At 41.5% G+C, this 13,562-nt stretch overlaps 1 protein-coding gene across 1 annotated transcript in view; it reads left to right on the top strand.

The window, feature by feature from the left end:
- Nucleotides 1-1,368: 1,368 nt before the first annotated feature.
- Nucleotides 1,369-13,562, top strand: part of MYH15 (myosin heavy chain 15) — a 47,598-nt gene continuing 35,404 nt past the window's right edge. Inside the window, exons 1-10 of the mRNA XM_062596757.1 lie at nucleotides 1,369-1,479; nucleotides 2,676-2,779; nucleotides 3,307-3,450; nucleotides 5,200-5,356; nucleotides 6,983-7,010; nucleotides 7,917-8,010; nucleotides 9,375-9,395; nucleotides 9,996-10,088; nucleotides 11,385-11,448; nucleotides 11,563-11,661. Coding sequence (XP_062452741.1) covers nucleotides 1,389-1,479; nucleotides 2,676-2,779; nucleotides 3,307-3,450; nucleotides 5,200-5,356; nucleotides 6,983-7,010; nucleotides 7,917-8,010; nucleotides 9,375-9,395; nucleotides 9,996-10,088; nucleotides 11,385-11,448; nucleotides 11,563-11,661 — 895 coding nt within the window. The 5' untranslated portion in view covers nucleotides 1,369-1,388. The remainder of the gene's footprint in view (nucleotides 1,480-2,675; nucleotides 2,780-3,306; nucleotides 3,451-5,199; nucleotides 5,357-6,982; nucleotides 7,011-7,916; nucleotides 8,011-9,374; nucleotides 9,396-9,995; nucleotides 10,089-11,384; nucleotides 11,449-11,562; nucleotides 11,662-13,562) is intronic.

The following is a 13,562-nucleotide window of genomic DNA, read 5'->3' as shown; positions in this document are numbered from 1 at the left end:
TGTTAAACTTGGGGTAGGTGGAAATCTTTGGGCTGTGTGACTTCTAAAGCAAATTCCCTGGGCAGCACTGTGAGCAAGCATACTTCACACACTGTACCCTGTGTATATATATGTATACACACAAACATATATGTGTATATGTATACATGTATGTTACATATACATGTATATACAAACACATATAAAGGTGCATCTATGTGTGCATATATGGAGGGAATTTATTTCTATAATCATTATAGAGGGAAAGCCACAAGTATATAGCAATCAAATAAATTCCTAGTAAAAAGCCCTCAGTTTCACTGGTATTCAGTACAGCCTCATTTGGCCTACTCGTCAAATCCTGCATCTTTAAAAAATAGATATGGCCACGAAAATAAGTACAGTCAGGACAGAGCTGTTTAAAGGGTGATTTTACTTTGAGACTACATGGCGTGCTTTTAAAAAGATTTCGTGATATGAAGTGCTGCTGACTTGAGCTGATCGTCTGCTTTCCAGACAATAAAAATAGGACTGTCGCGGGATAACCACTTAGCTCCGCAGCGCCTGGCAGTACGAACCCAGCAAACGGGTCTCGCTTACGCGAAGCCCCCTGCCGTTGCTCTCCTGATAAAAGGCTCCCAGGCACCACGGCTTGGCCGCTTAGGAAGACGAGTGTAGATACCGAGCTGGACCGAACGGCCCAGATGGATGTGGAAAGCCCCCGAGCCTTTGCACCAGCGCCGTGGTGGCTCCATGGGATGCCCGCGCTGCTGATCTCGGAGGTCCCGGCGGCTGGGGGGGGCCTCCCCGGCTGCGTCAGTCTTGGTTCCCACGGGGCTTAAGCGCGCGGCCGGAGGGCCCCGTAACAATTTTGAGTTTGCGGTGGCATGTCCTTGCTCTGAGATTTCAGGGAAACGCCTGCCTGAGTTGACGTGTGAAGGGGCTGTTTGGCAAAACCCCGAGGAGCGGCGCGGGAGGGCTTGGGACAGCGGCGCCGGTGGCTGAGGTCATTTGAAAGGAGGCAAGACAGGCCACTGCTAAGTGGCTTTCAAAATTGCAGCTTCAAGCGTTTCCTTTTGCCAGTTGCTCTTAAGCACCATTTGCGCAATGAAGAAGAGATTAAATTCTCCCATGGAGATAACTGTGATCCATGTTAGGGTTTTGAAACACGCAGGATCTGATTGACTTTAACTAAGTCAGGACCAGTGAAGGGTTTGACTGAAGGTGTAGTATAGCCTCAAATCTGTGCCAGGTATTTGCATTAGTCTTCACTTTTGCTGCAGCCACCAGCCACATGGTGCATCAGATGGACCATAAAAATAGATATTCTTCCCCTCCCTTTTTTTTTTGGTAGACCAGGTCCCTTTCTTTCCCCTTGTTGGGCTGCGCTACCTTGAAATCTTGCCAAGATGATGGACATGACGGAATTCGGGGAGGCTGCTCCCTTCCTCCGAAAGAGTGAGAAGGAGCTGATGATGGCCCAGACCGTCGCCTTTGATGGTGAGTTGCCCTATCTGTCTTTCATGCTGCCGGGGACTGGGCTAACCTGAATAAGAGTTACGTCCATAGCGTGGATGTGGGAATGCGGAGCTATCCATGCTGCAAAGCCTGTATTGTCACTGCTATGCTATTGCTGCTGTATGAAGTAGCTGGTTTAATCAAGCTTTGATTTCTTTATTCCACGAGGCAATAAAAAGCCCTCAGGTAGCATTAACTACAAAATAATTCTGGTTGATTTATACTACCTTAGTTTATTATTGGTTAGTACTAATTTATATAAGTTTAACCTATATTGAATAATTAATTAACAAGATTTGGAAGTTAAGATCTATACAAGCTGCTCTGCTAAAGTAGATAGAGATCGTTCCTTTTTCTTTGCCCTTTTGAGAGGAGGGTGCTGCACACTGAAGTTCCATCAATGAAAGAAATTCTGTGGCGTGACTGGATGTCCCGTTATATTGTATCTGTATGTCTGCTGGACTTGCCCTCTGCGTGACAATCTATGATCTTAGATTCCAGTTTTCCATAAGTTAGTTTTCATAAAATGGATCTATGTGAGCTTTGAGGTGTAATAGTAAGTTTGAGTATGTCAGTAAGCACAGTAATAGGCTATTCATAGCACCTGCTGTTAAAAGCAAGCTACCTAAAGCCTAGTGCAGCTACTCTAAGCTTCCAAAAAGAATTATATATATATAATATATTATATATATAAGTTAATGCATAGTTATTAATATTGATGTTCTTCAAGACAAACTTTTGAAGAACGTGCAGACATAAAGTTAAATTTGATAGCTGTCAGGCAAAAAAAAAATGCGGGCTGTATTCCTCATTCACATAGCAATTTTCTGTGTGACTTTTAGCAAACAGCTTAATTTGGGCTTGGCTCTCAGTTCTTCTGTCTGCATACTTATGCTGATTATGAATTTCCCATGGAGGCTGAGGTAGCGTTTATGAAATATTTTGACACTTTGTGCTGGAAGGACCTCTGGATGCCAAGCTGTCATTTCAAAGGATACACAACATTTGGGAGCCCTGTACCTTCTGTTTTGGCATGCAGCTCTCATAGTATTGCAGATTTGTTGTGGCCCCAGGGGTTTTGTATGCTTGGAAAAGTAACCTTAGCAATCTAACCTAAAGTTGGGCATGGTATTACTATTTACCTGAAGACTGAACCCTGTGCCTCCTTAATTTCACAGGGAAGAAGAAATGTTGGGTTCCCGATGAAAAGAAAGCTTATGTTGAAGCTGAAATTACAGAAGCCAGCGGTGGCAAAGTGACCGTTGAGACGGCAGATGGAAGGGTACAAAACCTTTTTTTGTCTGACCAGTGACTAATGAGGCCCAAGTGCTAAGCTGCAAAAAATACATAACGGTTTGAATGCCGTTACCTGACTCAAAGCATTCATGAAATAGGCTGTGAACGAGAAGCCCTGATGATATATGAAAATGACATATACAAAACAACCACGGGCAAGTAAAAACACAGTAGAGTCTAAAGAGCGTTGGTGGCTGCACAGCAGTTGGCAACCTGTGAGCGGAGGTAGGCAGTCAACCAGTTCTGGGTTTGATCCAGCAGGGAGAAACGAGGAGACAGCAGGTGAAATCCCATGCTGTAGTTAGCATGTTCCACAGTCTTACAGTTATACTCCGTATTTTAGTCACCTCAGCCTTCCCTCATTCTTCTGCTAGCTGCAAGAGCGAATGATATTATGCGCGTCTGAGCTAAAGAATTTCCCTCTGTGGGGAAAAAATGTTCTCCTGCAAGGTACGTGCTGCAACACAGGATCTGCGCGTTTTCCAGCAGTGTCTTTCCTGTCTGTCTTTGCAGATCATGACTATAAAAGAAGATGACGCACAGTCGATGAACCCTCCCAAATTTGACATGATTGAGGATATGGCTATGTTGACCCACCTGAATGAGGCATCAGTGCTGTACAACCTGAGAAAGCGCTACAGCAACTGGATGATTTATGTAAGGGTCATTACTTGGTATGTTTGGAAACCTGCATTCCAAATGCTGTGACGTTTGATCACATTGTTTTCTTTGTATGCAAGTTACAACTTGGCAATGCCACAAAACTGAGAGTCTTGCTCATTTTTTTTCAAGAAAACACTGCTTGCAGTTGGTTTGTGACTGAACATAGACAGCAGTGAATGAATAGGCTTGTGTTCTCGTTCTCAGTTTTTGCTTGTTTATCTTGCAAAATAGTGTCACTGGAAATATTCTGCAGTTAAAACCTTCTGGAGGTAGTTAAAGCCTTCTGGTCTCTTTTGTCCACTCATACTATTAATCTACGTTATTACTAGCTATGGAGGTTTCCTTGTTAAAAAAAAAATGCCTCAGACTTAGAGTATACATGTAACTTCTTTTAATTATGAGCCTTTCTATCTTTAGTTCTCTTCATTTTCAGCGCTGATATCTTTCTTATTTTGGTCTGGAGTCTCCCCTTGGTTTGTGTCTTCCCCAAAAAAGCATTAAGCATTAATTTCTGTCAGCAGCAGAACAAGCTTCAGTAGCATCTAGTTTCTTAAGGCCAAATTTTGCCTTATGTTTGCTATATCTGAAGTCAAAGTCAGTGAGAGTGATGTGTGTATTTCCTAGCCAGTTCCTATTCCAGCTTTTGTTTTTGATCAAGAGATGAAACCTTGTTTTTCATTTAAACTCCAACCATCATACATTTTCTGCATATATCTAATAACCCCTATATATGGTCATGTAGAGCCCTAAAGCATGGCTTTGTCTTGGAGGTCAGTATAGTTAGACAATGAAATTTGTTGTCTTGCCTGAATCCAGTTGTCAGTCCACTGGTCATGCTTTTTCCCCTTGCAGAACGCGATTCTGTGACTCATACAAAAGCCCATGTGTAGCAGGTCCTGACGCTGTATTTAGGAAAGGCCCCTGCATTTTACCTGAAACTTTTACAATGTAATTGAGCTCATAACAGAATATGCACGTGGGGCCTTTGCCCATGTAATATCTGGTTTTCTCTGAAGACTTCTGTTTCGACCCAGAGGAAGTACCTGAAAAGTTAATGGCTAACGTCTGTCCCCAGATCCATGGGAGGACAGATGTTCTCCCTCAGAACTGCTGGGCTCTCATTAATTAATATAGATAGCTTGAGGAATGATTATGGAGACGGATTTTTACCAACTATGTTTCTCCAAAAGCCAAAAACGCTTTGCGGCTTTGGGGAATAACACTATGGAGTTGTTTTCTCTCTGAACATCCAGCTGATCCAACTCTAATTTGCCTAAGGTGCTCACATCAAATTAATAACGGGAGACTGTTTCTCCCAAATTCCCCTTCCTAAGAATGGAGTTCAGACTGGGAAGCTGTAAGTTTTCTTTGCTCCGTAATCCTTATTTTTAAGAGGAAACAATTCTTGTAGGGGAACAAGGTAAAAAGCTTGGACCCAGAAGAAAGTCTGTGCTGCTTCTTAGTTCTGCCGAAGGGGCTGCTCCTGTTTGCTTGTCACTTGAAAATATTTTTTGCCTCTGCAAAGCTATTTAATATCTGTCATTTAAATATCATCTGTTGCCAATAGGAAGCACATAGCAGATCATTGGCTTTAGAAACACATATCAAAGGCATGCTAAAAATATAAAATCAGATGGGTACTCATTTTTGAAACCAGCTAATTCCTGCTTGGTTGACTGAGATTTTTTTCTTATTCCATTCTTTCAGATTTTGTTTTCACTCTTATTTTGGGTCCCTTTCTAGACCTATTCAGGTTTATTCTGTGTGACTATAAATCCCTACAAGTGGTTGCCTGTCTACAAGTCGGAGGTGGTTGCTGCGTACAAAGGCAAGAGGCGCTCAGAGGCCCCTCCTCACATCTTCTCCATCGCTGATAACGCATACCATGACATGCTGCGTAGTAAGTAGCACTGTTCACTTTCAAATTTGATTTCACTTTATTTAGCCTATGTGATTGATATGGGATAGAGCTTCCTGGGAGCATTTGCAGTGCAAGCCCTAAGCACTGAATATGTAAATACTCAACCAGGAATGGGAGCTTAGGAATTTTCATCAGTAATTTTTGTTTATTTATTTATTTATCTTCCTCACTGTCCCTGTGGTAGCTCTGATAACAGTAAGCTCCATGCACTGCTTATCTGTAAGGCCTGTAGTTCCTAGGTGTCTGGACTGGGATCATCCAGCATGGTTTGTAATTGAAATGGGCTAGCCTCAGAAAGGCTGTAAGTATATTCCCAATTTTACTGTCAGTTTATGCTCAGAGTTCTAATGCTCATAAGTTATCTACATTCATGAAAAGCAGATGTAAAACTTGCCTATTCAAATATTTCCACAGAAGAGGCATCCTCACTTGAGGCAGCTCAGTATCTGGTGAATTAATGTAAAGCTGTTCCAAACTCTTCTGACACAGTCTTAACTCAGAGGCAATTAATAAAATGATCTGATAGTATTTGTTGTATTATTTGTATGAACAAAGAGCTTGGTGCCAGCTATCCATGTTGCTGCACGCACATCCTTTGCTCAGACCTGTTGTGGCTCCGTGCATCAGTATTGCACTGACTGCCTTTGCTGGGGTCCTGGTGCTTGTCTTGTGGGAAACAGCTCCAGAGTTTTGTGAGAAATCTGCCTGCCCTGACCCTTAAGCGGCTGCAAAGACAATTTATCAGCAGAGGGCAGCAGTGATGTACTTACACCAGGTCCTACGAGGTTGCAGAGAGAAATCCTGAAAAAAAAATAGGGGGACACATGCTACTGCCACCCAGCTTTAATAGCACGGAGAGTGCCACAGCTGTGAGGGGACAGAAGTGGCCGGGGGGAAGGGGCATCCTGAGGTACACATGCCTGCAAAGAGATGCTGTTTTGTCAGATACGGGTGGATTACGGCCAAGCTAGGTCAAATTAGTTATTGATGTAAGTTGTTGTGATGAATGGAATTAAAAAAGGATAGAGGAATTTAATCTCCATGGTTTGGGAAGTTGTTCTCATTTTAGCATTTGCTGAACTTGATTAATAATATAGTATGGATGCAAAGTGTTATTTTAAATACTTTTTTCTGCTCAAGCCATTAACAATAGGGAGACTATAAGATTGCATCAGCAATGTGTGTAGTGAAAGACAAGTACACATAGAATGCAACAGTTAGCAAACAAATCATAAAATTGTTTGGGTTGGTCCAGTAATACAGGGTCAGATGTAAGCAAAGATGTATTCAGAAGTCAGAAAAGAAACATTTTGCTGATAGGAAATTACGTCCAGTTACAGTTTCACAGATATATGGAAATGTTTCTGACTGGCAGGTTTTTAATACTGACTTAAAATATAGAGGAGGGTTCAGGGCAGAACTGGCACTGCTGGAGGTTGTCGTAGATGACAGTTGTTTTTATCTTTTCATCTCTGCTTCTTATGACTCTCTCCTATTCTCTTGGGAACAATTCTGGAATAGCTGGTACTTATTTGCAGTGATAATAAGCAATTTGTACAGCCTACTGACTTTGCCTCGTTTACTTGCCTTTTTATTTCTCCTCAGATCGGGAAAATCAGTCTATGCTGATCACGTAAGTATTTCTTTTTGACAGATTTGAGATTCTGTTGTTGCAAAAAACCACAAAAACTAAACAAAAAAAAACTTTAAAAAAGAAGGGAAAAATCATCTGAAGTACAAGTTTGCTGGTGAAAGCTCGGCTAAATTGTCTGGAAATTGATGCAAGTCCAGTGACTGGCCTTTTGGCCATCTGACGGTTACGCTGCACCACAAGGGAAAGTGGTAGCCAAGGCTCAGATAGAGCTGGCCTGCTTTCTGATCCCCCTTTGGTGTTTGTTCCAAGCGCATGAAAAAGGCTCAGCAGGCAGTTAAAATAAGCTTGTTTCAGGGTTGTCCTTGCTGTGTGCTGCCTAGTCTGCTCATAGAAGACTTTCTCGGTGTGGTTGCCCTTGCCACAAAATACATTTAAGAGCGTTGGGTGAACAATTGAATGTATCAACAGAGATGACCACGGTAGAAAAGAAGAGGCGTATCACTTGCTGGCAAGCCTAAAAGATGGGTGTATTTGTTGCTTTGTACCATTCTCATGTGCTCTTGGATAATGCTGGGAATGTACTGCAGGTTTTCTGAATGTTTTCCAATTCATTAGCTCTATATAAGTACACCCCAGTGCCTGAGTCTGGATGTTTGTAGTAGAACTTCATGCCCTTAAAAGAAGTTCAGTGTAATACGAGTTCATATTAGATTTCTGAGACCAGTAGCACAAAGAATTAGTAGTTGTTATCGCAGGCATTCACCTCTGTTCATTCAGTCAATTTGGTGTGATTTTGCACTGGAATAACCAAACAACAGGTTGCAGAAACCTCTCAGCATCTCGGAGAAGTGCCTGTGCAGAGGGAGGAGCTGGTGGGACTGGCAGGTAAAAGGATGAACTGCAGCTGGTTGAGCAACATTATTGTTCCCTTTTTTCTTCCCTTAGCGGAGAATCCGGTGCTGGCAAGACTGTCAACACGAAACGGGTCATTCAGTACTTTGCCACGGTGGCAGCCCTGGGTGAACCTGGTAAAAAGAGCGTAAGTCTGCCAGCAGCGGTGGCCTTTCAAACTTCCCAGACTTTTCTATTGTGTGCAACTAACCTCACAAGTCTGTACTCCAAACGCCAGAACATGTGCTAGACCTCAGCAGGCATGGTTAAGAAGAGTATTTTTCCCCTTTACTTTGGGAAAAGATATTTCTGCCTCTGTAAGTGGCATCACTGAGTCTGCAGGTAGAAGGCCAAAGTAGTTCTGAACCTGCTGTGCTCCAGATGGGACAACCAAACCCCTCATGAGTTTGAACAATTGCTTGTTGCCCCCTCTCTTTTTCTAGCAGTTTTAGCTTTGGTAATGTTAAGTACGTTTGCAAATGTATTAAAGTTGGTCAAAAGCTGGGGAGACTTTGAGGATTTAAAAAAAATCTGTGGATTTTTTTTTTCACAGAGAGCCTAGTGTTCAGAAGCATAGCTTTCTCATCAAAATGTCTGTTTTGTTGAAAAGCTTTTTCATCCACAAAAAAAGAATATTTTGACAAGAGATTTTCAATTAGTTTTTCTGTATTTCCCTTTGGATAAGTGCTATTCTGCCTGTAAGTGCACTCTAAGTGCACTGAATATTGTATTCATGTTGCTTTTTATTTTGTATTGCTAAGAGCTATTCACTAAGTGTTTCATTGCACTTGGGGTCTCAACACACTTCTACAGCAAATTAAATGATTCCTATGAACTCTATGTATAAGGCCAAAATTTCAGCCAGGCTTGGATTCTGTGTGCGTTACTGATGTCGCCAAAACTTGATACACATTCATTGGAGGCCTGCAAAGCTCTCTTAAGCGGTTGAGTGCTCAAGAGCTGGCTTTTTATGCCAGTGAGGTTGGTGCTCATTTTAGTGGCTAAAGTCAGATGTGCTCATGGAATAACTGTGCAAATAATAGATATTGCAGTTGGAAGCTTTTCTTAGTAGATTGCCAGCTGAGGTTACATTTTATCCTCATTATCACCCCTTTTTACAAAGAATCCAAAAGTTCAGGTGCAGCAAGATCTAATTGTCTAAAGCCTGTCTGTTTGCATTTATGTCCTTTTATTCTTATCACCCCATATCAACCTCTTCTCTGCGCCCAGTTTGTCTTTTGGCTCCTTGTGGAACACCTCTAGAGCAAAACCTGGTAGATGTTTGGACTAGGGGTAAAAATAACAAGCTGATAGGAACAGCCCTTGGCTATTTTGTGATACACGGGGAACATAAAGCAACAGCTGCACAGATTTTTTGATGCAAAAAATCCTGCTGCTTGCTACGTTGGTGCCAGCTAGATCTCTAACCTTGCTAATCTTCATCTTCTGTGATGTCCTTCATGTTAGTTCTCACATTCTGTTTCTTTTTTTTTTCTGTTTCTCTTTTGATAGCAACCAGCTACCAGAACTGGGGTAAGTAGTCAGCTTCACTATTTTATCTTTTCCACACGCAAATGGTATCGAGCTCTGTTGACGCATTTCATGACCCCTGGCATTGCTCTTCATGTGGTTTCTCAGTGGAGGTGTTCCCTGGGGCCCAAGATGTGAAAGTAGTTCACTTCAGCAAAACAAAGTCAGTGGGAGTGGAAGTTAATCTCCCCAAATGCCCAATATTTCAAGCTCTGAGTGCTTGCAAATACATTTCTTTTCAATGCTTGTGGCTCTCTTCAGTAGCCTCTCTCCTACTCTCCTACACACCTGCACACGGATGTCTCCATGTGCTCCCAGTACGCTGAAAGATATGGTTGCTTCATCTGCATGTGGATGGCATAAAATACAAAATCCGCAAAGCAAAGCAGTAGAGAGCAGCTCAACATTTAAGGCCTTTTAAGCTCTTGTTATTGAGTGCTGATGTTGCCACTAGGCTGTTCTCGCTGTGCCTACCCCTAGTGGGGAGCTAAATTGTTTTGCTCAGGATGGTTCTCACTGTAAGTGAAATGCATGGCTCCTACAGTTGCCAGCTGAATTTTTAGCCTGCAGGTTTCTCAGCAGTATTTCAACCTTGATTTCTAGGGAACCTTGGAGGATCAAATCATTCAAGCAAACCCAGCCCTAGAAGCTTTTGGAAATGCCAAAACCCTGAGAAATGACAACTCTTCACGTTTTGTAAGTCTAGAATCTAATAACGTCTTGTTCAGCAAGGGCCAGTTAATAACATCTCTGTAATAATCTTTTCACAAATTGTTTCTTGTTTCGTCCGTTAGAATAGCTGAATTCCTGCACAGGTAAAGAACTTAGGCAGGGAAAACTATGGGGAAGATTAAAGAAAAGAAGGAAAAAAGAGCCACCCTGAACAGCTGTTCCATGCCCAGGGAATGAAGCCTGGTTTTATGAAGCCCTTCACATCCCCTGACTCCCCACGGCAATGGCAGATCCTCCCCAGGACGGTGTCTTCTGCATAGCCTTATCTCACTACCATGTTTTCCCTTACTTAGCCAGGATTGCTCCCTCTTCCCACAACATCACTCCTTACTCTCTGTCTGAAACATAGCACAATTGCCCTGCTCTCTCCCACACCTTTCCCCTCTGCAAATGCACACAGATAGCTACGTTTCCTCCACATTGGCTGAGTAAGCCCTCCCTGCTTGTTCCTCCGTGCTGTCATTAACTTGGGCATCTCGCCTCATTCTCATTAGGCGTGCAGGAGAGAGATCTCCTTGCGAGCTCTGCCTCTGCCACAAGGGCTTGATGTTGGCTGAGAAGCTCGAAAGAAATGGTGCGAGGATGACAGTCTGAGTGTGTAGCCCATGTTTCCCTAAGAAACCCCCTTAAACAAAACTGAGATTTGAAGAGGTGGAAAAGGTCAGAGGTTGTAAGCACCTCCAGGAAACCAAACAATTGTTTGAGGAGTTTGTCAGCTAGAACGGAAATTAATATCAAAAAGATAAAAACCACAATGGGTTTTAATATGATAATTTGGATAAAATCTACTCAGAGGTTTTTTGAAATACAGTGGATGAATACACAAATTTTATGGGCCAAATAATATAAAAAGCACAGCACCTCACTGACGTTAAGTAGTGCATTCAGGTCAGGGTTGCAATCGTGGAGGAGTCCAGACTGCGTGTCTCATGACCAAGCTTATTGCCCTGAGTTCTGCTTTACAGTAAAGCTGCATCATGAAATTTAATGCTGTGAGCATTCCCCTGTGCCTTAGCCTGGCAGAAGAGGACACTGTTATCCTTTCCCCACGGGGTAATTACATATCAGTATGTATGGCTTTAGGCTTAGAAAAGTGCAATATTATTGTTTAATATTTCTCGCCCAAAATCTGCCTTCAGAAATCCAAGGAGTTTGCATGAACTGAATTTTTTGACCAAATGATTCCCTTTAAGGAGCATCCTTTGTTTACCTTTGTGTACAATATATACATTAATTAGATTATTCTTCCATGTGAATTAGGGAAAATTTATCCGAATCCATTTTGGAACCACGGGCAAGCTGTCATCTGCTGATATTGAGATTTGTAAGCAACAAGCTCTTTTCTGCTTCTAAAAATACAATTTCTCATCTGATACCTTAGAGAACCTTTCTCACTGATTTTTTTTTTTTTTTTTTTTTTTTTTCATTATGTGACTAGATTTACTGGAGAAATCTCGAGTGATTTTCCAGCAGCCAGGTGAAAGAGACTATCACATCTTCTACCAAATCCTGTCGGGAAAGAAATCGGAGTTGCTGGGTAAGCATTAGATGGATGCACATCTTGCAAGAACTGACCTTCAGCTGAATAGGCAGTGGCTGAAGAGGGCACTTAAGGGAAAATGGCTATGTTCAAAAAGGCTCTTATGCTTCCACTTGTCAAAACTGAACTTCCACTGACAAATAGGTTTTTAAAAGGTGGTGTTCTGACGACAGTAATAAAGCCAGTTTTTCCATGATACATAGGTGCAGGTACCCTTTACAATGAAGTGATCTTACAGATTATAATAAGGGAATGGAGACTCAGACATGACTCTTAAAATATAGCATTATAAGGGCAAAAAGCAGCACACTGAATTTGTGTAGTCTAAAGCCTCAAAATATCCAGAAAACTGCTTAAGCCTCAGAAAGCATTTATGGCAATAAAGCCTGTAGTACCCTGACTTTACATGTAAGGAGATTGATTAAAGCTCCATAAAGAAAAACCTGTTCTCTGTTTCTGCCCCAAATGCTAGAACTGGCATCCTATCATGCTGCATAACGAAGGAGAATATGCAAAGGTGCACAGAGCTCATTACATGAGAGACCACCTTCCAGGTTTCTCCCTGCTTGAACGTGGTCCCATAGACCTGCTGGAGAAGAATAGACAGCAGATGAGATCCCTGCTCCCATCTCCCAGTGCTTTGAAAAAATACTCTCTAGTTATTTCTCTAACTCTTTCCCCAAGTAATGTGTTTCAATTACTTTAACCTGTGCTCTGAAGAAACACTAAAGAGCTGTTTTATTCCTGCACTAAACTGTTACTAAGCCATAGTAGTTATAATCTGTTTTGAAGTCCTATTATTCTGACAATATGTGGTCAAGTCCCTAAATCCCTAACCTTCTTAGCTTTTATGTGACCTAATTAGTGAAGATTAGGGGAAAGACTTCAAGGAAGTGCTGCACTTGTGTGAGAATCTCTATGCTGGGAAAATGTACTCCTTCTCATAAACTTTCAATTTGTATAATCCACATCAGCACACACCCTACTTATCAGCAGAAGCACATCCACGGGCTCTTAAAGAGGCTGAAATCAATAGTGACTTTGTTTTATATCAAGATGTATATATACTTACATATAAATATGTACATATCTAAATATAGACAAGTATGAATACAGGCAAATATATAAATATAAGTAAGTCTATATAATAAGTATAAATGCCTACATAGCAAAGTAACATATAAAATATACAGAAGATCTGACTTTTTATATATACATATATTGGTAGGCACATATATGTACATACACACACGTTTGTGTGTATGTATATGTATGTGTGTGTGCATATATACACGTGTGTATCCCATGTTTCCCTAAGAAACCCCCTTAAACAAAACTGAGGTTTGAAGAGGTGGAAAAGGTCAGAGGTTGTAAGCACCTGCGGGAAACCACACAATTGTATGAGCAGTTTGTCAGCTGGAACGGAAATTAATATCAAAAAGAAAAAAAGACAATGTGTTTTAATATGATAATTAATCATATTACCATGTTATGATCATTATGATAATATTATATTATCATTAATATGATAATTTGGATAAAATCTACTCAGAGGTTTATATATATAATGTGTGTGTATACACACACACACACACACACACACACACACACACACACATATATATATACAAAAGGCTGAAATCTAGACCAAAGCTTGGTCTGCTGAGTAAGGGTGAAACTTCTTGTTGACTCAGGAGAGCAGCACTTGCCCTGTTGTGGAGCCAGTTAGCTTTCTATAAAACAGCTTCACTTGTTTTCTGATATGGAGGAAAAGGGAGTAGGAAAGAAGCGGAGAAGCTTGTTCAGACTTGTATTCATTGAGAGCTGAGTGTCTTCTCCAAGTCTGAAACTCAATTTTTAAGGAGTCTCATGTAAATGGAAGGTACCATGCCCATTGT

The sequence above is a fragment of the Rhea pennata genome, chromosome 1, assembly GCF_028389875.1.
Source record: "Rhea pennata isolate bPtePen1 chromosome 1, bPtePen1.pri, whole genome shotgun sequence".
NCBI lineage: Eukaryota > Metazoa > Chordata > Aves > Rheiformes > Rheidae > Rhea > Rhea pennata.
The sequence above is the reverse complement of the archived record's forward strand: the minus strand, read 5'-3'. Positions and strand labels throughout refer to the sequence as shown.